This window comes from Watersipora subatra, chromosome 2 (genome assembly GCF_963576615.1).
Source record: "Watersipora subatra chromosome 2, tzWatSuba1.1, whole genome shotgun sequence".
NCBI classification, from domain to species: Eukaryota; Metazoa; Bryozoa; class Gymnolaemata; order Cheilostomatida; family Watersiporidae; genus Watersipora; species Watersipora subatra.
The window spans coordinates 43,999,729-44,022,715 of NC_088709.1; the positions used below are offsets into that span (position 1 = coordinate 43,999,729).

Consider the following 22,987-nt stretch of genomic DNA (forward strand, 5'->3'; position numbering starts at 1 on the left):
CTTACAGTGCTACGCTGACTTGTGTGCTGATATGTTATCTTGGATTGGTATGAATGTGTTAGGTAGAGTGGTTTACTGATTACAGTGTTGATATATTAGCTTGAAGTGATATGATTACTATTGATGTATTCACATGGACTAGTATGATTGCGCTGTTACGCTATTTGCTATAGATAGTAATCTCTTACAGCAAATATAATCACCTGTAATTCTTTTTATTGGTTGTATTTCTTTTAGTTTGTTTTGTGCGCTCAATAAGATTCTAAAGTTGTCGGTTTCAGACCTGCACACAGATATGAATGCTGGCCTCTTTATGATCGAGAAGCAAAAGTTCAGGGATGATAATTGCATCATCGTTCGAAAAACCATCACGGACTTGCACAAACGGCTAGAGAAAAAACGTGCTTCTAGGTTCATAGATATCTATGCTGGAACCAATCAGGTGTCAGTTTAGAATTAATTGTCACAGCATTTTAACCAATCAGGAATCACATTGATCTCGAAATATTTCGTACTTATATTGTTGTCATGGTTACGCCACATTTAACTGTGGTTTCATCAATTGTTAAAGTTAGGCACTCTGCTATTTCTGCTGCTTAGGTCGATAAAGAGGCAGAGGCAGCACTGAAAACTCTAAATGAGGCAGCAGACTCTTACCTCACCAGTAATAACATTTTCAATTTTGATATTCCATGGTCTGAACCAGCTGGTATATCTTCCTTGGCTCACAGGGAGTACCTGGACTCGCTGGGCAGCACTCTGTTTGAACAGGTATAAGTTTAGCTATTTCTGTAGAATCAAACCTTTACATACAAATTCATTGGTTCTGAACTTTTATTTATATGTCATACCTAATGTTCTTGTAAAAACAAATTGTATTGTATTTAATGTATTCTACCGCTCATAAATGTAATGAGATATAATGTTAGTGGATATAGTGTTACAACAAATGTACTATGTGAACTATCATAAAAATAAAATATTCAACACTTAAAATAATAATATGTAAGAAACTAAATAAAAATATTTTTGCTTGTCACATGACCTTAAAGTTGAAAACATGTGAGTTGTGGTGTAGCCCGGAGATATAGGAAATACGAGATGTGTAGGTAAATAAATAAAGATACGGAGCTACCTTAACTTGCACTATGCGAACATATATATACATGTGAGCATATATGTGAGCATGTATAAATGTAAACGTACATATATACATGTATATACAAGAGCATATATTTATGTTTTTTTACATATATTTATATTTTTTACATATATTTATGTGTACAAACATCAAATATGTATTTGATCTTTTGTTACGTGTTAGCTTGAATTACCAAGTCTCTACCAGTTCACACTCACTCATTTTAGACTTTCCTTTTTGGCATCATTTTTACTTTGATGTTCACAATAACTGCCAGATGACTTCATAGATTGTTCTAATAAATTTATTAAAAGCTTTTTTCTCATGTTTCTATGTTTTTTTGTTCTAATTTGAAAGAAACACCTTCTTTTTTGTTACTGTTACTACCACTTAGCTATTTTCTTGAGATCCTTGATTTTAAACTATAAAAAAATGGAATACTGTTTTAATATAAATAAAAAATTATAGATCTGAAATACATAAAGGAGAGCTGCATACAAACAACTTCAATGTTTTAGGAGACTTTGAGTTCGTATATAAGAATTTGCTTCAGATTTTGAGTCAAATCTGCTAAAGCTTAACATCATACGTCAAAAGACTCTGTCAAGACTAAGTCAGTGTATAATTCTATTGCTAATGTGTCTGTTAAATGAACTGTTGTAAGTGAATGCTTTGTTCTCATTTTAAATAAAGGTTAAAAAACCGCTTGTCATTTATATACTTTTATTTTGTTTTTAAATTATCTAGCTGTCACATTTTAGTTTTCATATTTGAGAGGTCAGTGTACTATATCAGCACTTTTTAAATAATTGCCTATCGAAAGTTGCTCATCTGATTGGTTAGGTCTGAGACCATCATAGGCTGAGGCGATCATAGACTGAGGCGATCATAGGCTGAGGCGATCATAGGCAGAGGCAATATTAGGCTGAGACGGTCATAGGCTCAGGCGATCATAGACTGAGGGCTAGTTTGAGATACATAGTTTGAGGCCTCACTCGTAACCCTTAACTGTACTGTCTCTGTTCTCATAGATCAGGAGACATGTTGATGTAAACATGATTGAGTGGAGTCACTATCCGAATGAGGAGCTGTATGTCGAGGTACAGCAGCATTGGTTGGAGACTAAGTCTAACCTGTCAGAGTTTTATGAGCAGGGAAAGTACATCGATGCCATCACTAAGTACATCAGCAGCCAGTCTAGTTTACCTCTCCTGGTGCATGGCCCCGATGGGAGTGGCAAGTCTTGCATACTCAGTCACATTGCCACTACAGTAGGTCCATTCAGTGCTTTTGTCCTTCACATTTGTGTAACATCAATAAGTAGCTTTTTTATAGAATCTTCTGATGTGTTAGGTTAATATTAATTTAGAGCGTATTTATAAGCTTTCAAGTCAAGAAAATTTCAAATTTATTGCATTTTTAATTTCATCAGTGAACAGCTCACAAATGCTTAAATTAAATATACTGTAAAACCTTTAATTGAACGCCACCTCTATTTGAACGCCACCTCTATTTGAACGCCCCCTATATTTGACTGCCACGATCTGAGAAGGGTTGCAAAATAGAGCGCCACTCTCCAATTGAATGCCACTTCCATTTGACCACCACTTTGATAATATTTCATCTTTATGAAACCATAATATCAAATGATCGGTTGAAAAGTGTTCACAAAATGGTATTAATAATGAATCGTTTACATTAATAATAATTATATCTCTCGTTCTCCGATTCCAATGCTTTCCGTTTTTCCGTTAAAAATCTGAGAGCAACACTATAGAAATAATTAATAATGGTCTCAGGCTAAGAGTAGCTCCTTGTTTAAGGTGGTCTTATTACGTCAAAGGACATGCATATCAAAAACGATTCGCATGTTTTTGGCGAAAGGTTACGGTTAGCGGGCAAAATTTTACGCGCTGCGAATGTGCTAAATGCAAGGTGTAAAAGTTTTACTCTGCCAGAAAATTTGTTGATTGTTAGTATCGACTAGTTCAGTGGTACAAAAGATGAGTTGAGGCCAGAAGATAATGTGGAACGTATTGGACAACTAGAAGATGGTCATTCTATCGAAAGCAACAATCTGAATGCAGCTATCCGAGCAAATGATGCAAATATTTTTGTTTTAAAAACCGTTAACTTTTGTTTCTGCATGTAACATAAGTATGGTTTGTTTATGTCACTTGTTCATGAATATATACTTGTAGCATTTTATAGATTATCGTTATATAACTTATAAATTCGCAAATTAATAGCATATTATTTGATAGCATCATTGTGGCAATCTGATCCTACAATTGATCGACATTCATAACTCCTTTTAAATTGCACATGAAAAGCTAGTTTTAGCTACAAACTGTAGCAAACTTATTAATGAGTGCAATGAGCTTTTATGCAACATTGGTAAATATAAATATAAAATGAAAGCATGTCTTCAAATTTAGAATGCAATAAAAATTGAAGGCGCCAACAAATTGCAAAGAAGGACACAGGCTTTAATATCATCGCAGGTCACTTGCAAGCAATAGATATCAACTGGTAGAAAAAAATTTCGGTTTGTCGGTGCATATTTATTAAGAGATCTTTGACAAGTTGGAGGTAAGTTATCAAATTTATTGAATCCAAAAGGTTTAATATTGTTTCACCAAAAAAGAGAGCAAAATATAGGCAACATTCGTTTCGCCCGTAGTGGAGCTAAATTTAGTAATGGAGCTAAATTTATCTTCCGAGAATTCTGACGAGCCATTGGAAAAGTACACCACCAGCCTCTATTTAAACGTCACCTCTAATTGACCGCCGCTATAGATGAAGGGTTGAAAAATAAAGCGCCATGGCATTCAATTAGAGGTTTCACAGTACTCAGAAAAGAGGAAGATAAAACTCATTTTTGGTTACCATTAGTTACCATTGTTTTGGAACATCTAGGAAAAAGTCCCCAAGATAAAGTAGCAATAGAAACAGATTAATACAATCAAACCTTGGCATGGAAATTTAATCTGTTTAGATATTTGCTTCATATATTAACACTGTCAAATGCCAGAGCAAATATTCTCATGAGATTACGGTGATTTGTGTAATTTCTTTTTGCTACTTTATCTTATAGAATTTGTCAGAGTGATATGGAAGGATTTTATGTACGCTCTGATTATTAATCTCTCCATCAATAACAGCTCATAAGCTCTGAGTTCCTACTGTAGCTATTTACAAGACAGTATCTCTGTTTATTCAGGCTTGTCACCAATCAGCTTCTCGAAAAGTTCTATTGAGACATCTTGGATTCACTCCTGCCTCTTGCGATGTGGAGCAGCTGCTTCATAGCCTTATTAAACAGGTGATAACTCTATGTAACATAAATACATGTCTAAAGTATAACTCTATGTAACACATATATATATATATATATATATATATATATATATATATATATATCTAAAGTATAACCCTATGTAACACAAATATATATCTAAAGTATAACTCTATGTAACACAATTATATATATATAAATTATAACTCTATGTAACACAATTGTATATCTAAAGTATATCTCTATGTAACACAAATAAATATATCTAAAGTATAACTCTATGTAATACAAATACATATCTAAAGTATATCTCTATGTAACACAAATAAATATATCTAGAGTATAACTCTATGTAACACAATTATATATCTTCAAACTCAAGTTACGACTTATAATCATATAAATTTGAACCAACTAGCCTCAACTAAGTGAGGTTTGATATGCTTTATTCTAGCTATGTGAAGTGATAGGCAAGCCGTACAAGCTTCCAAAGACCTTCCTAGAAGCAAAGCTAATGTTCCGGAACATTCTGGAATCAGGATACTGTAACTGTACACTTCTGTTGGTCATTGATGGACTGGACAGACTTTCTGTGAGTATCTTACCTTCAATCTGTATGATAGGTAAATTGCTAGCAGTTTGATGGTGTCTCTACTTTTGAATAGCTCTTGCTGCTATTGAATTCAGTTTACTTTTTGAGGGATTTAAGTTTTTTACATTGGCTGTACAGTTTACCTGATTCTTAATTAGTTTCACTTTCTTACATAGGTACAGTATCTAGTATCAATTGTTTATTCATGAAGCTTCAATTCATCATACGAGTAGTTTCACTTCTATATATATAAATCTCAGTGTTTGTCTGTCTTTATGTATGTCCAGTTATAGCGATAAAGTTTTAGGAACAAAAAATCCGCTTTGCACTAGATTTCAACTCGGAGTCTTCATGTCTGCAGACAAGTGTGCTACCCCCTAGGCCAAGTGGCTACATTGCTATACAATGGAATAGTCGTGCACTTACTCATTACACTGGTTAAAATACGCATGGTTGCAGCAATTGTGAAAATACTATTGGTTACTATTAGCACGCTTGAAGATCATGATTGATTGTATAAGAAAATTATAAGCTCGGCTCTTATTATAGTAAGTTAATTTACTAGCTTATAAGTTGATTATGGTTAGCTTAAGTTACTAGATTAAGTTACTCAAATTTATTGGGTAAAGAAAATTAGCCAGTGGCAACTACATTATCTGCCACTGTTTTTTAATGCTCATGCAATGCCGCGCGTTCAGCTAGTATTCATTAAGTTTCATTTTATTATACATGTAGTTTTACTTGATTGTTCATTCTATTTGGCTTTGTTAGACATGAAATCTCACTAAATATTTTGGTCATTTTCACTTTGTCAGACATATTGTTTTGTATTTGTGTCTGCATCACTAGCATTTTTTTTAACACTTTTAGACGGGAGGTTATGATCAGATTGACTGGCTGCCGCAGAAGCTCTCACCAAATGTCAAGATGGTTATTTCCATGAGGGATTCAGACCCGAGAGGAACTTTGACTAAAATTCAGAGTAAATATGCTGACAGTAGCTGCTTTCTTCAGGTATGCTACAACATATGTGCTTTTAATTTATAGTCACTTGCAATAAAAAAACTTTCAGTTAACAATTTTAGATAAAATTCAATCACCAACTTGGTTGTACTTGAGAATAAGAAGTTGTGGTATATAAACCCACTTATATATTACTTACATATTATATATTTATATTCTCTGACAGCCAACTCAGACTCATTGTTACCAATCCTTCTAGTCTCCAATCGAGCAGTGTAATACATTGGATTATATTCTAGTTGCAACTTGAATTACTGTATTGAAGCTCTGCCCAAATAAATTGCCTGTTCCTTCAGTCATATTGTCTCATGTGGGTGTTGACATTAATCTCTAAATCTTTGAAGTGTTATCAAACAGAAAAAACTATTTTCATTCTTAAATAGCTATTTAGTATCTTACTCTGTTATGAGCTTTGAGTTGATTCTGTTGACTGTCAATTATTAGAGGCGTGCTGTATGTTCACTCAGGGACCATCAGATTAGATTAAGGTTAATATTTCTCTTTTCTGTCACCGATGCAGTGAATAAAAGCAATAGATAAATAGTTAAATATATAGGTGGCTAGATAAGGTAGATAGATCAATAGAACTTTATTTTCACTGGTCAATGTCTTTGATAATATTCTAATGCTACCCACAGCTTTTGTTCTGACAAAAAGTTAATCAGCTATTGAAAGGTTAACTAACAGCCTCAATTAACTAACAGCCTCAATTTCGTATCAGGTATCTGTACTTTTGATATTTAGTATTTCTTTAACAAACTCTGCTTGCTCGATAAATCTAGCGGGTCTCGACTAACAGGTTGTCTTTCTACTACATTGTTTGAAGGGTTATGATTCCCTAATGTATTTGATGTATCAATATTGGTTTCTGAAGGGTATTAAAATATGCCAGGCTCATCAAAGTTGTAATAATATGCTCTTATCAGATATAACGGCCTCTTGCATTTGTCGAAGTTCTGCAACCGAATCTTCTTTTTATGCTGTGTCAAAGTAAGTTGAGTTATCAAAATGTCTAGGTCATCCATCCAACTGTTTGTGGGTTGAAAGTTTCTGCTTTGCAGGTTTCTAACATGCTGCCCGAGACATGTGAATGGATCATACAGAAAAGGCTACAGGCTGCTGATAGGTCACTCACCCATGCTCAATGGAAAGTTCTATTGAAGTGTCTCCATGAATGCCCATATCCTCTCTATGCTCAGGTTTGTATACAGTACCCTCTTAGGTACTAGCTGTATATTTATGGTAGCAGTACCTCTATGTTTATGTTAGCAGTACCTCTATGTGGGTGTTTGTAGTGCATCTAGGTTGGTGTTAGTAGTATATCTATGGTGATGTTAGTAGTACCTTTACGTTGATGTTAGTAGTACCTCTATGTTGGTGTCAGTAGTACCTCTATGTTTGCGTTAGTAGTACCTCTATGTGGGTGTCAGTGGTGCCTCTATGTTGGTGTCAGTAGTACCTTTATGTTAGTGTCAGTAGTGCCTCTATGTTGGCGTTAGTAATACCTCTATGGGGGTGTTAGTAGCACCTCTATATTTGCGTTAGCCTAACTTTATTCACTTTAGACTTCTGTTTCAGAATCCTTAGTGTATAAATGTTTGTGTCAATAATCCTAATTGACTCAAAAGGGTGTCACTATCACTCTTATGTTTTTCAAACTTCTTTCTCACTTGGCTCCTACATGCTGTTCTAAACACTATCAATGTGTGGTAATATTATGAGTGATTATGTTCCTTAGATGTGTTTCCAACAAGTGGTTAAGTGGAGATCATTTGACCACCCTTACCTGCCAACCACGCTACCAGGTCTATGTGAGAGACTATTAGATATTCTAGAGATACAGCATGGAAAGCTGGTGACGAGCCATATTCTCTCCATGGTCACTTCATCACTCTATGGTCTCAGTGAGGCTGAGCTGGAAGATATACTCAGTATCGATGATGAGGTACTGTCAGTTTTTACTAATAAATCACAGGCTATATTAGCCTGTGATTTTACTTGAAACTTTTAATAGCTCTGCAAGTCTAAGGAATCGCAAAACTCAGGTGTCAGTAAATAATTGTATTCTCGTGCTTCGAACGGGTTTGGAGTTGCTTCCACTCTACATCATAGAACCGGTAAAATCTGAACGCTTTCGCTGCCATTTCACCCTGCTAAATTTGTGTGAAGGGATTTGCAGTGAGAGCACTATTTGTCATCATAGAAACGCTCACTGCTAATGGATCCAAATTAATTTCCTACCACCAGTAGAAGTCAAAATATTTTAGCATTGCAGTCAATTACGATCAGACATCCTAGCATAGTTAGTGCAATTAGTTGACTACACATGAATTGAAAAGTGACCATGACCCTAAAGCAAGTGTACTTTAAAAAGTTTTATTTTGATGGATACACCGCGAATCTTGGAAAGATCTACATAGTGCGACTTCAAATCGTTGAAACGGTAGGATGCGAATTCATCGAAATTGGGCAACTCTGAACTTATTCAAAGCTTGGAAACATTGTAAATACATGTAGTATGTATATTGTAACATTTTATCGACATTGGTAATCATCAACAAAATAAATCACGCAATATTAAGTGAGTTGAACAAATATGTTTTAAAAGTAGGTAATCTGATAGCATTGCGGAGTCGGGATATTGAATTGAAGGTTGTAGTAACAGAGTTTACAACCTGAAACATGATGGTGGATGTAATATGTTGGTGTCATGAAATAAAAGACGATGTTTGTCATATGTGGGAAAGATAAATATAAATATCTGGGCATAGTTTATGCAGGACTTTGAAACCTGTAACATAAATGCAGAAACAAGCAAGTTTGGGATAAGACAATATGTTCAAATATTTAATGATGTGATTGATGAGAGTGTGGTGAGCTGGAATATGTGATCAGTAGTAGAGAAGTCTTAGTATAGATTGTTGCAAAAGGAATGTCTGCTTCTGCTGTAGATAGATGTAACTGTGGTTAACTGATGACCGGTAACGATTCTTTCCTTACACAAAAGAATATTTATGTAATCACACCAGCAGTACCCCTAAGACCTTCATGACATGAGTTTGTTGTTAACTAAAAAATTTCATGTTTCCAACTATTAGAGAGAGAGCAGAAAACTACCAATCATTTCTCATAGCATTGAGATGACTCAGCAGCAGTTACAGATTAGACTTAGTGCAGCAAGTTTAGCTAATAATCTAGTCTAATTTGTGTAATTACTCATTTTAGTATCTTATGAATCAAGTATCTGGACATAATTCCGAGTTACTATCATTTCTCATTCATTATGAGTGTCAGCGGGACAAACTTGCTAGTTGTTTAGGCAGCAATATTTCTTAGCCTTTTTATTCATATAACTAGATGATGTTGTATAGGAAGGTTTATTTTATTAAGAACTAACAGAATGCCCAGTGTTGCACAGGTATTAAAAACAGCTTATGAACAGTGGCAAGTAATGTAGTTGCCTGCCATTTGCCATTAGCCTGACACATTGCCAATGGCTAATTTGAGCAAGCTAATATACATATTGCAAAACTTACTAATAAGAGCTGTGAGAACAAGCTTTAGTGACCTTTGCGCCATAATGTAATGCAGAGTAACTATGCTATTTTAACCTAGATAACCACTCATATAGCTCAAAGACTTCAATGCATCTCGTGTAACTCGATTGGTTAGCTTATTGCCTCGTGAAAGGGAGGTTCCGAGATCAAATCTTCTGTGATACGGAATCTTCATTCCAAAATCCTAATAGCTATAGCCAGACAGACGAACAGACGCTGAGATTTATATATGTAGGTGGCACTTATTGTCAAACAAACCAGCATAAGCCTATAAAAATTGTTATGTATTTAGATTTGCAATCGTTTTGTGGTAAATTACATTTGTTTATGTTAAATGAAGTGCTATAGCACAAGGTGAGAGTTTTTAGGGGACTGCAATGTATGCATTTTTAGATAAGAACAAGACTATATTGTGGTTCTTGCTCATTCAATTAGGAAGATGCTCATTAAAACTCTATATATCAACATACTGAAAGAATTGGGAGTATTGAAAGAACTTACGAGAAAGCTAGCGGTTGAAAACATACTTCCCAGTCCTCATTTCCGCCGTTAGATTCTTTATTTTTGGTTATGATTAGACTTTATATTCATTGGTCATTTTTTCACACATTTACTGCTTACATCACATCAGCCTGTTATTATGTATCACATCAATCTGTCATTAGACCTCACATCAACATGTCATTAGATCTCACATCAATCAATCACATCAAACATTAGAATGCTTATCAACCTGTCATTAGACTTCATAGCAACCTGTCACGAGACCTCACAGCAACCTGTCATTAGACCTCATAGCAACCTGTCATTAGACCTCATAGCAACCTGTCATTAGACCTCATAGCAACCTGTCATTAGACCTCATAGCAACTTGTCATTTTCACATCCACATGTCGTTAGACCTCATAGCAACCTGTCATCATATCCACATGTCATTAGACCTCATAGCAACCTGTCATGAGACCTCACAGCAACCTGTCATTAGACCTCACAGCAGCCTGTCATTAGACCTCATAGCAACCTGTCATTATCATATCCACATGTCATTATCATATCCACATGTCATTAGACCTCATAGCAACCTGTCATGAGACCTCACAGCAACCTGTCATTAGACCTCATAGCAACCTGTCATTATTATATCCACATGTCATTAGACCTCATAGCAACCTGTCATGAGACCTCACAGCAACCTGTCATGAGACCTCACAGCAACCTGCCATTAGACCTCATAGCAACCTGTCATTAGACCTCATAGCAACCTGTCATTAGACCTCATAGCAACCTGTCATTATCATATCCACATGTCATTAGACTCACTATTGTTGTTAGATTTAACAACTCATTGTCCCTAGGTCTCCCATTTATCTGTCATGTGACCTCACATTAGTCTGCGATCTCCTCATATATTTATTCACCCTTACTAACTGTTCATTAATCATCACATTATTCAGTTAGTCTGTATGCACTAATAGGATATGCTAATATTTTTCTATTTTATTGTAGCTGTTGTCAGTGTTTGCAACTTCTGCCACTAGAAATCATGCTGTGCAAAGAGTGCCTTGCCTTATCTGGTCTCGCCTTAAGTTTGACCTGCAACCATACCTTTCTGTATGGAAGGTTGATGGAGTCAACCTGGTTACTCACAGGTACAGTGATATAGATACGTTGTATAGTGGTACATAATGTTCAGTAATGCTGGTACATCATGTTGTATTATTAGCAGCTTGACTCCGTAGCAACTATGAGTGTAACATAAGTTACTATAGGAACCAATGTTTGTAGTTAGGCGTTATGATTGGGTGATATTATTGCATGTGTTTTATAAATGTTCAATTACAATGTTGGATAAATCTATCAAAAAAGAAACTTGTTCAATTTCATAAATTCTTCAAAAAATCAATTATTTACTAATATAAGAATACTTATGATTTACCATTTAACAGTTTCCTTAAAACCTTAATTGGTTACCTTGTAGTAAAACAAAGTTTTATGCTTTCATGTCAGCTGCTTTGTTGATTTATCTCTCATTTTAATATCCACATATACTGTTATCATGGAGCTAAGGCTAGCTCAGTTCTGTCTAAACCTCAGCTCCTTCTAGTCTTCTGTACTGTACAAAAATAAGTATATGAGATGGATCTATTAACAATGGCTTCTCTCTACTAGTCTTGTCTGGTACAGTCAAACCACTACTTAAGATTCGCTACTCTAACTTATGAATATTTCAATCTTCTTTAAAATAATAAAAGCTATGACTGTTTGTCCATCTGTTTGTCAGTCTGAAGTTGGAAGTTGGAAAAAATATTGAATTGTACTGGATTCAAGCTTACAAATTTCAGCATGTTAGACCAAAACTCTAACTGTATCAATCAACTACCTTGGGATGCATTGTAATAATTTTACAGTACACATGATGATCTGTCGCCGCACGCTAGACTACCAGGGTACTTATATAACATAGTGACTGATTAAAGAAAATATTTGAAACTACACCAGAAGTAATTTCAAACGTATATACATGTATAACATTTGAAGTTTTTCAAAACAATTCAGTTACATAAGTGAAAGTACAGAAGCTAATGAAAATAAAAAATAAGTAATTATAAAATAGTAAAAGTTATATAAGCTAAGTTAGTTTAAACTTTACTTAAGATAAGCTGGAGTAAGTTAATCCACTATATATCCAATAAATATGTGAGGTAAGTTACAAGTTTACACTTTACAAAGTCTAAAATAGTAAGTTAATGCGCGTGTCCATACCACAACTTTACCTCTGAACTTACATATTATATTTTAATTTTAGTGTAAAGTAACATTAAAAACTTATTTTTATGGATCATTAATTCGGTTTTTTATGTATAATATAGTTTTTTAATTTTCTGCAGTCTGACAACTTCTGGTATTATTCAACTCTGTTATGGTTTGCTGGTTCGTGGCAGATAGCACATTTCTATTCTCATTGAAAGTGATGGTGCCATTGAGCGTTTATCATCTTAGCCTATGTCTCTGCCTAGGTATGCAGCCCTAGATGAAGCAGTGCGTACCAAGTACCTCAGTTTTGCACCATTTCGAGTGAAGATCCACAGTCTCCTGTCTGACTTCTTCCTGGGCAGATGGTCAGGAATCAACAAGAAGCCAAATGAGATTAACCTACCAAGGTATTAGATTGTGAACTATCTAGGTGGTCCTTTATCTACCAAGGTATTAGATTGTGAACTATCCAGGTGGTTCTTAACCTGCCAAGGTATTATATTGTGAACTATCCAGGTGGTCCTTTATCTACCAAGGTATTAGATTGTGAACTATCTAGGTGGTCCTTAACTACAGGTTTCTTTGGTTCTTTTTGGTGACTATATACACTCAGTTATTATTTTTAGCTTTTGCTATGGGAACAGGTTATTGAACATATATCGTAAAAGTCAATGTTCTGTTCTATAATACTAACATAATAATACTAATAGTCTTATAGTGTACTCTGTCCATCTGTGCAAAGCCACAGTTAGAGGGTAGAAAAACATTCCATCTTATGGGATTCGAACCCGTGATATTGGTCTTCACCACCTCGCAGTACCACCCGCACCACCCATTTACCTTTCATGTTCTGGCATTACTATGTGCATACTTATTCACTGCCAGGGTACAAATGTAAATGTATAAAAGCCTCAGTGAGTGTACAGTTATTCATACTGATGAGATCAGAGAGTCATGAATTCATGTCATCGCTGACTTGTAGACTAGATCTAAGCTGACAGAGTCAGGTATTAGCCGCGATACTGTAATTGTTACTACTGAGTGTGAAGAAACACGTGATCTTTCTTTTGTAGTCCTGGGTAGTCGTTATTATTTTCCGTTCTTCTCATTATAGTCGAGTAAAATATTCAGAGTGTGGTATATTCTTAGCTACTAAAATTTGTCTAGTACTCACTTCTTGTTTTCCAAACATGCAGGTAGTAGCTTCTAGTTCTTATAGGCAAAACTTATGTTGCAGCTGACTATAGCAATAACCTTTACAATATACTAGCTATTTACGGGTGTCCTTGTTAACTATCTGAACTGGTCATGTAGGCAAGTTCATGAGAGCTCAGGCTATATATTAAGGCTGAACTGCAGGTTGGAGCTGTTTGTTATAATGATCTCTTCATTCACTCTCTTTTCTAAGTTTGATCAGATAGGAGATTTTTTAGTTTTTAAAATATTTGATTGTAATTGATTCATCCACTTGCTGGTCTGACTACCTCCTCACTATCTGTTTATCTCACTATTGTAATTGATTCATCCACAACAGCTGGTCTGACTACCTCCTCACTATCTGTTTATCTCACTGTAATTGATTCATCCACTTGCTGGTCTGACTACCTCCTCACTATCTGTTTATCTCACTGTAACAACTGTAGTGTGACTTTGTAAAGTAGCTACTTGTCTGCCTCTTTTGAAAAAGAGCTTAAAGGTTGACGTGCAATAAAATTCACATTACATTTATTTGGTATCAAAAGATTCACCATATCTTAGTCTGCTGTGTTGTAGGTGCAAAATATGTGGAAGTGTGATTACAAGCTCTTAAAGCTCAAAAAGACGAACAGTTAATCGCAGCCATCACAAAACCGCTGTAGTTTGGAATCTCTTTATTTCGACAACATACTCAAACATTGTGGCTATTGTTTTGACAAGTGATGTTATCACGTGAAATTAAAGGCCAATAAAAGGCTCAATATAAAATGTCTCGTAGCACTAGTTTATAACACTTTGGGTTCTACCGGAAAGCTCGGATCGAATATAGATGCTCGCAACTTTACAGTTTCGTTTCAGCCTGGTCTAATCGTCTAGTCGTAATCTGATGTGACCCATACTTCCTGCCAAATAGCACAAACAATTTCTGCCGCATTTTTCGACTATCACAGGTGATCGACAGGCTCATCATGTTTATTAGACAATGATATGCACTCCTTCGAGCTAAAGTTAAAAAATTAAACAAATTTTTACAGTAGGTTTTGAGATATCAGTGCTCAAAGTGACAGCAAAACAAGGATGATGAAATAGACGCGTAAGGACAATAGACATGGTTTTATTGAATGCGTGAAGTATATTTGTGAAAATATTTTGATGAATGAAGTTGCATGAAAGGGTAAACAGAAGCCATCGTGTTCAACAACGCCCCATTTGAGCCGTTTTGGAAAAGGATTCCAATCTACAGCGTTTTCATGATGGCTGCTATTAACTTTTGGTTTTTGAGCTTTTAAGAGCTTGTAATCACATTTCCATATATTTTGCACCTGCAACACAACAGAGTAAGACATGGTGAATTTTTGGATACCAATTAACTGTAATGTGAATTTTGTTGCAAGTGAACCTTCAAGTGTGCATTAATATGGATGGCTTTTACTGTTTGCAATATTTTCATCAAACTTGTGATCCATACAAAGGCTTAGGAACTTTATGAAAACCAGTAATGCGCTCCATCGAGTTACATCTTCTAGTTGAATTAGAAAAATTTTTTTGCTGTTGCATAACATTTTTGTTATTAAAAACTAACTAGCTTAAACTAAACTAACTTAAATACACTAGAAGATTGTACACAAAGTTATCTGCTTGTATTGAAGACAAGAGAAAACTATATCATCTGTGATAGAGCAAACAGTACCCGAGGCATCCAACCGCAATGTCATCAGTCAGCCCTTGGTCATCAGCGGGCATGGTGCAGATGCCCGAGTCAATGTGAGGAAGCTAAATGAACTTGCTCACCATCTTGCCAAAGCCGAGCGAATTGATGAGTTAAAAGCCAAGGTGAGAGTCATCTTTACTTGATCAAGGAATTGTTAATTTCAACAAAAGAGTTGTCTGCTCTCAAAATTGCACTTCCAAAGAAGTTTAAAATTGTTGCGAAAATAGTCCTTCAGTTGTGTAGGTAACATGCAATATAATACTTTGGTCCCTGTTCAAGTTCTTAAAAATCTACAAAACATTTTGTGACATCTAAATACGGAAAATGTGTTTGTTTTTGAAGTTGCAAATTTTATTTTTTAACTTGTTTTCATGTGCGTTAATGACTTTTCTAATTAGGCTCGGCTCAACTTTCTTTTGTGCACATTAGATTTTTTATATTTTGTTTTATGTAGGCCTAATATGTTTTATATTATTTATACTTTGAATGTACTAAAAAGCAAAGAACACCTACAAAAATATTGTTTTTTGGTTTATTTTCTTGTAAATTGTACAATATTCTTGTAAGAAATTGTAAAAGATTGGAGAGAACATATCTACAATTATTAGTCTTTGAATTACATAAAAACTAAAAATAACTTAATCTTCTTTAGTTTTGCCCTCTACACAACGATATAGTGTACATACAACAATAGCCCATCTGCCCTCTACACAACGATATAGTGTACATACAACAATAGCCCATCTGCCCTCTACACAACGATACAGTGTACATACAACAATAGCCCATCTGCCCTCTACACAACGATATAGTGTACATACAACAATAGCCCATCTGCCCTCTACACGACGATACAGTGTACATACAACAATAGCCCATCTGCCCTCTACACAACGATACAGTGTACATACAACAATAGCCTGTCATGAATTTTAATAGCCTCCAACAAAATCAGATTGGTTCGCATAAGTTTATTGTGCAAAGAACGTAACCAAATGACTGTTAAATTATTTTTTCACAATTTAAAGTAGAGATCGTACTCGCTTGGTTTGAATTACATTTTAATGTTTGATCAAAAATTACTTAAAAATCACAAAGTTGAAAGCTTTCTCAACTTTTCAAGTGTTTCAGTAGCTGTATACGATGGTTTGCATATACATAGGTCCACAAGTTCTTTAACAATACTTTACTAGAAGGTTTAGTGCAGTTATGTGTAGGTAATGACCTGCAACTACTCCTAGTTGGCATTGCATTTACCTGTGGTTACCTGTAGTTGATACATTGACCGCTCTGGGTCTATAGCTGTTTTCGTGTTGAGGGTAGATAAGGGATGGGAATGGTTGGAGCTGAACATCTAAATTGTGCAGTTCATATGCTGCTAGATATGGCTGTAGCTTGAATTTTTTTACGCAGTACTTGTGGATTAAGAGTTGTATGCTCTCACAAAAGCTGCTCGCAACAAAAGTTTTATAGCAGATATAATGACAACGTGAAATCTATGCTCGCTGTGCACTCAGAAGTGTATGGGTTTTAAATCAATGAGATGTCTATGCCTGTTGAGTCAATGAGATGTTTGTGGGTACTGAGTCAATGAGATGTTTATGTGTACTGAGTCAATGAGATGTCTATGTATGTTGAGTCAATGAGATGTCTATGGGTACTGAGTCAATGAGATGTTTATGTGCGCTGAGCCAATGAGATGTCTATGTGTACTGAGGCAATAAGATGTCTATATTTGCTGAGTCAATGAGATGTTTATGCGCGCCGAGCCAATGAGATGTCTATGTGTACTGAGCCAATGAGATGTCTATGTGTACTGAGTCAATGAGATGTCTATGTATAGTGAGTCAATGAGATGTCTATGTGTGCTGAGTCAATGAGATGTCTATGTGTACTGAGTCAATAAGATGTCTATGGGTACTGAGTCAATGAGATGTTTATGTGTGCTGAGCCAATGAGATGTCTATGTGTACTGAGTCCATGAGATGTGTTTTTGTACTGAGTCAATGAGATGTCTATGTATAGTGAGTCAATGAGATGTCTATATGTACTGAGTCAATGAGATGTCTATGGGTACTGAGTCAATGAGATGTTTATGTGCACTGAGCCAATGAGATGTCTATGTGTGCTGAGTCAATGAGGTGTCTATATTTGCTGAGTCAGTGAGATGTTTATGTGCACCGAGCCAATGAGATGTCTATGTGTACTGAGTCAATGAGATGTCTATATGTACTGAGTCAATGAGATGTCTATATTTGCTGAGTCAATGAGATGTTTATGTGCGCCGAGCCAATGAGATGTCTATGTGTACTGAGTCAATGTGATGTCTATGGGTACTGAGTCAATGAGATGTTTATGTGCACTGAGCCAATGAGATGTTTATGTGTACTGAGTCCATGAGATGTGTTTTTGTACTGAGTCATTGAGATGTCCATGTTTGTTGAGTCAATGTGATCTAATAGAGACATGACATCACTTTGCAGGTTTTATTCAGTTATGACTGGCTACACACCAAGCTCTCAGCCATGCCCATGGCCCGCCTTCTCACAGATTTTGACATTTACAGTGACTCTGAAATCTATCTTGTAAGACAAGCTCTTGCTGAAATAGATACTGAGTTTTTTCCTGACACCCTTGGAATAGAGCTTACTGGCAGGTAGAGTGATATTAGAAGATTCACTTGTCCTACAGGAAGACAAGTGCCTATACTGTCCTCTTATACATGACATCAGCAGAGTATTCATCTGTATACCAAGTGGTTTATTAGGTGAGATCAATGATCTCACCTAATAAACTACAGGTCATAGTAAGAGCAATGTGTGCTGTCTGTAAAATTGCTGTGAGTTGTTCTACCTCGAATCTGTATAATACATATGTTGTTAGCAGTTCTATGGTTAGTATGCTTTCTAGTAGCTATTTTTGCCGTTGAATTCTTTTAAACATTTAGTTCCTTGTATTAGTGGTAAATGATCTTTTACATTTTCTGTACAGCCTACCTGATTTCTACTTGGTTTCACTTCATTACATAATTAGTGGTTTCACTTGCTGATTCCTTTAGTTTCACTTCATTATAAAAGTAATTTCACCTACTCATTCATTAAGTTTCACTTCATTATACACATAGTTTCACTTATTCATGAATTTGCACGTTATTATACTTGTATTTTTACGTACTTATCACAACCTGTACTTTAAAATTAAATTTAAAAACATTTTTTGATGTTGTTTTAACTGACAATTTTTGACAATTGCCTGCATGCTTTTTTACTGATCTGCTAAATAAGCAACATACTCCGTCCAAACATAGACTAATCATAAGAAGATAAGACAACTTCTGATTATGCATGGAATGTGATTATTCCATAAAGGACCGAAAAGGTATAGCATTTTTTAGAAACCTATAGAGTGATGAGTGTGAACACAACATGGGCACGGTTACAGAAGCGCAGGTTGATAATCCTGGTGCGAGAAAAAACAGCTACCAGCTAATACTAACGTAAAAAAGTTTCATTTTGCAGGCTGCTTCCGTACTACAGTCAACATCCAAACATAAGATCTCTCATAGACCAGTGTGACCTTGCCGCAATGAAACGGTGTTCCGCTGTACCAAAGCTGCAGCTCTACCAGTCACCAGGTATGGCTCTCATTGCATATCTAGTAGACAGCCACCTGATTATACCTGCCACATGCCGACACCTGCCACCCAATTATTTTGCAGCTTCAAGTTGCGTGCTACACCAACTACACATGTACTAATCCTTAGTAATGCACTGTTGAAATCAAATCACCAACAGGGTTTTGTTGTATTTTTGCTTTTTTTAGGCTCATTTCTACAGCATGAGTTTGCGGGGCATGCCGAGGTAGCTCCTACCCTACAGATCTTCACTCTATCCAGACCTGATGTTACATATTTTGTCGAAAAAGACATAAAAAAGAGTAACACATTCTTGCGCAATGTGCAGTCATTTGAGGTCTCTCGTATGCCTCGTCTACCCGGTTGGTATCGCTTTCAGGAGATCTGCATGTGCATGTTGTTTGTGATGCTAGGCTGGTGGACTCATGGCTCTTTATCAATGAGCCATGAGTAAAATACAGCACTTTCTCAGCTATTAACTTCATATATTCTTATCGTGTTTATAAGGATCATGTGAAGAACATTTTTAAAGATTACAGTAGGCGATCCTATACCGTAAATAATACGTTCTAGGAACGCTTACGTTATAATGATTTTACTTTATAAGAACAGAAAAATATATGTAAATTGCCTAATCTGTTCGAAGATTTTTCTAAACTCACTGATTTGGCCAGACACAAAGGAAAAACTAGACTTAACTGTTTTAGTTTGTTACCTGTAACGTAACTGCAGTATTATTGGCTTGCATCGAAAAAACTTTTCCATATTCTGACAAATCTCATTGGTTTTATAGACCATGATTGCGGTAATTCTACAATGATTTGATGAGGACAGCACATTTTTGACATTCATTTACACCGATTTGCTTGTTTTTCTAAACAGCAAAGTCTCTTCTGTCAAGTAAAACTAATACGGTCGCCTGTAAGTATTTTGGTAAAATTGCGCAGCTACCTACTCTTTGTTTTGTCGACACATTTGATGAACTATCACAACAAACTAGAATGTCATAAAAGTTGTATCTATAATAGATATAACACTATACGCACGGCGTCTTTTCTCTAGCATGTGCGGCGAGATATGGTACCACTCAAAATAAATTTGAAAGCTCACTCGACTTGACACTAGACTATATAAAAATTTTTGTTGTATGAAGCAAAACGTTCACATAAGTTTTTTACGTTATCTAGAATTTGCGTTATAGAGGTGTCTACTGTATTTATCTACTTTTCTCTTCTCATAGACTTGAAGTTTCATAACTGTCTGTCTACTACTCTACTATTCTGGTCTGTCGATATAGCGTAATACACTTTGGTATAGTCCAACCCGCTACTTATGATGGTTGTAATACGACGCATGAACAGAAATTTCCACAAAACTTTCTAAGCTGCAGAAACTTCTAAAAATAGCAACGAAGGTCAGACAATAGCAAGTTATTTGCTCTTTCATTAAACTCATTGCATATTAGTTGGATGATGAATAAGCGTGTCCGATTTAGCTAGTTTAGTTTGGTGTTACAGGAATTGTCTTACCTTTCCACTTGTAGAAATTTCTAACGCTTAGAAATTTCTGTTGTTGTAAAGTATTGCAACTCATCTCAAAATTCAAATATATGTTGCAAACAAAAATATAAACTTCTTGTAAATATTTGCTTTTTCATCCAAAGTAATTTTCAATATGCAACAGCTACAATGTTTTGAAATATTTTAATTTAGTAAGAGAGCGTAACAACTTATATAAATTTAAAAAAAAACAGGAAATATAAAAGTTAATAAAAAATAAATGTTAACTATATTTGCTAAGTATGTTTAGACTTTATTTTGTCCAGGTTAGAGTAGGTTACCACCCGTATCTACCTTACACTGTCAAGTCTCAGAAGTAAATTAATCATAAAATTCTTTTTTTATCGATTATTGATTATTAATTTACTTTTTAAATAAACTTCATCAGTTTTATGTATCTGTGTTAATGCTATGGGTATTTTACCTGCAGTTGTAACTAGTCCGTTTATTAAGGAGTCGTCATAGGCTCTTGGGCAGTAAAATAAATTAAACAGATTACAGTGTATTTAAAATGAGATTTCACATAACAGATTAACCTTGTTCGTACAGGTTTGACTGTACTATACTCCTATCCATTTCAGTTCGTTAATCTAATTAGTAAAGGTTTGACTGTACTATACTCCTATCCATTTCAGTTCGTTAATCTAATTAGTAAAGGTTTGACTGTACTATACTCCTATCCATTTCAGTTCGTTAATCTAATTAGTAAAGGTTTGACTGTACTATACTCCTATCCATTTCAGTTCGTTAATCTAATTAGTAAAGGTTTGACTGTACTATACTCCTATCCATTTCAGTTCGTTAATCTAATTAGTAAAGGTTTGACTGTACTATACTCCTATCCATTTCAGTTCGTTAATCTAATTAGTAAAGGTTTGACTGTACTATACTCCTATCCATTTCAGTTCGTTAATCTAATTAGTAAAGGTTTGACTGTACTATACTCCTATCCATTTCAGTTCGTTAATCTAATTAGTAAAGGTTTGACTGTACTATACTCCTATCCATTTCAGTTCGTTAATCTAATTAGTAAAGGTTTGACTGTACTATACTCCTATCCATTTCAGTTCGTTAATCTAATTAGTAAAGGTTTGACTGTACTATACTCCTATCCATTTCAGTTCGTTAATCTAATTAGTAAAGGTTTGACTGTACTATACTCCTATCCATTTCAGTTCGTTAATCTAATTAGTAAAGGTTTGACTGTACTATACTCCTATCCATTTCAGTTCGTTAATCTAATTAGTAAAGGTTTGACTGTACTATACTCCTAGCCACTGCAGGTTATTTCTCTGATGCAATAGTCATATTTTCGTGGCTTGGCTATAATATATTATTGTGCTATAAAGGTTATAGCACAATAATACATTCTATGAGAAAACATGAACCCTGTTTGTGTTGACCCTTTGTGTTCAAAAAGGAGGTCTAATTGTGACAAAGATTAATAATGACCACCTTATAGGTGGAAAGGTATGATACATCATTGCAAGCAAGCAAATCGAATGATAACATATTTGACTCAGAGATAGCACACAAATAGTAAATGGGTCAGTGTCTCTGTGGCAATGGATAGGAATGAATATGTGTTTCTACCTAAATATGTGTTAATATATAATTGAGAATAATAAATAAAGAGATATATAATATATTAATAGGAATAAATGTGTGTTTCTATCACGAGTGTATTCAACCTTTTCTTAACTTCAAATCAACTTCTCCCTGTTCATTGGTTGTCAGCAGCTTTCATCTGCAAACAGTTCAGGTGAGACTGTTTACATTTGCTATTTGCGTAAGAAATTATTTAACATTAGGTTTTAATAAATATTTAAAGATAGATGTGTCTACGTAGCTTTGTATTAGCAACAAAAGGTTGTTTTTTATGGTTGCAGTGAAATAAATCACACAATAATTATTTTTAGCCTGTTATAACCTCACTATATTCATTACTTTAGGTGAAGGGTTTGTTTATGTGACCCCAAACCAAGAGAGAATAGTTGCAAAAAGAGCTAAGGCTATAGAGTGCTACCAGGTTGACTCGCAACAGAAGGAATTTTATATAGCAACCGAGAATGGACCAATCAGCTGTGCAGCTATATCGAATACTTATTTCATCTTCTCCATCAAACAAAGAACTGGTAAGCAGATACGTCTCGTTATTTATAACTTAAATACATCAGCAAATCACAAATGTTTGAGGTACTGTTCATTAATATTGATTTCAGGATTGGTGTATAGAATATTTGCAGCTTTATATTTGTAATCTAAAACATTTCAACATATCATATTGCTTGTACGAGCTCCTTATTAAATTACACAAAAGAAATGGGAAAAGACAAAATTAGCCAATAAAGCTGTTCCTCGCTACTTCATGCCTCAGTTTCTATACTCACTGCATCGCAGCTCTTTTTCCCTTTCTTCGGCCCCCTTCTTCACTCCTAATTTTTTTACAGAATATTAAAGCAAGTTATTAGCCTGGGAGCCTAGCAAATCACAACTTTAACTAAGGAAATAAACATTGCTA

The 22,987-nt window shown here is 35.1% G+C and overlaps 1 protein-coding gene across 1 annotated transcript in view; it reads left to right on the forward strand.

The window, feature by feature from the left end:
• LOC137386946 (NACHT and WD repeat domain-containing protein 2-like) overlaps positions 1 to 22,987 on the forward strand; it is a 48,560-nt gene that overhangs the window by 8,667 nt on the left and 16,906 nt on the right. The window contains exons 5-18 of the mRNA XM_068073188.1: positions 282 to 442; positions 601 to 771; positions 2,173 to 2,412; positions 4,894 to 5,031; positions 5,902 to 6,045; positions 7,116 to 7,253; positions 7,793 to 7,999; positions 11,118 to 11,260; positions 12,629 to 12,772; positions 15,212 to 15,395; positions 17,757 to 17,929; positions 18,792 to 18,907; positions 19,096 to 19,269; positions 22,419 to 22,601. Coding sequence (XP_067929289.1) covers positions 282 to 442; positions 601 to 771; positions 2,173 to 2,412; positions 4,894 to 5,031; positions 5,902 to 6,045; positions 7,116 to 7,253; positions 7,793 to 7,999; positions 11,118 to 11,260; positions 12,629 to 12,772; positions 15,212 to 15,395; positions 17,757 to 17,929; positions 18,792 to 18,907; positions 19,096 to 19,269; positions 22,419 to 22,601 — 2,316 coding nt within the window. The remainder of the gene's footprint in view (positions 1 to 281; positions 443 to 600; positions 772 to 2,172; positions 2,413 to 4,893; positions 5,032 to 5,901; positions 6,046 to 7,115; positions 7,254 to 7,792; positions 8,000 to 11,117; positions 11,261 to 12,628; positions 12,773 to 15,211; positions 15,396 to 17,756; positions 17,930 to 18,791; positions 18,908 to 19,095; positions 19,270 to 22,418; positions 22,602 to 22,987) is intronic.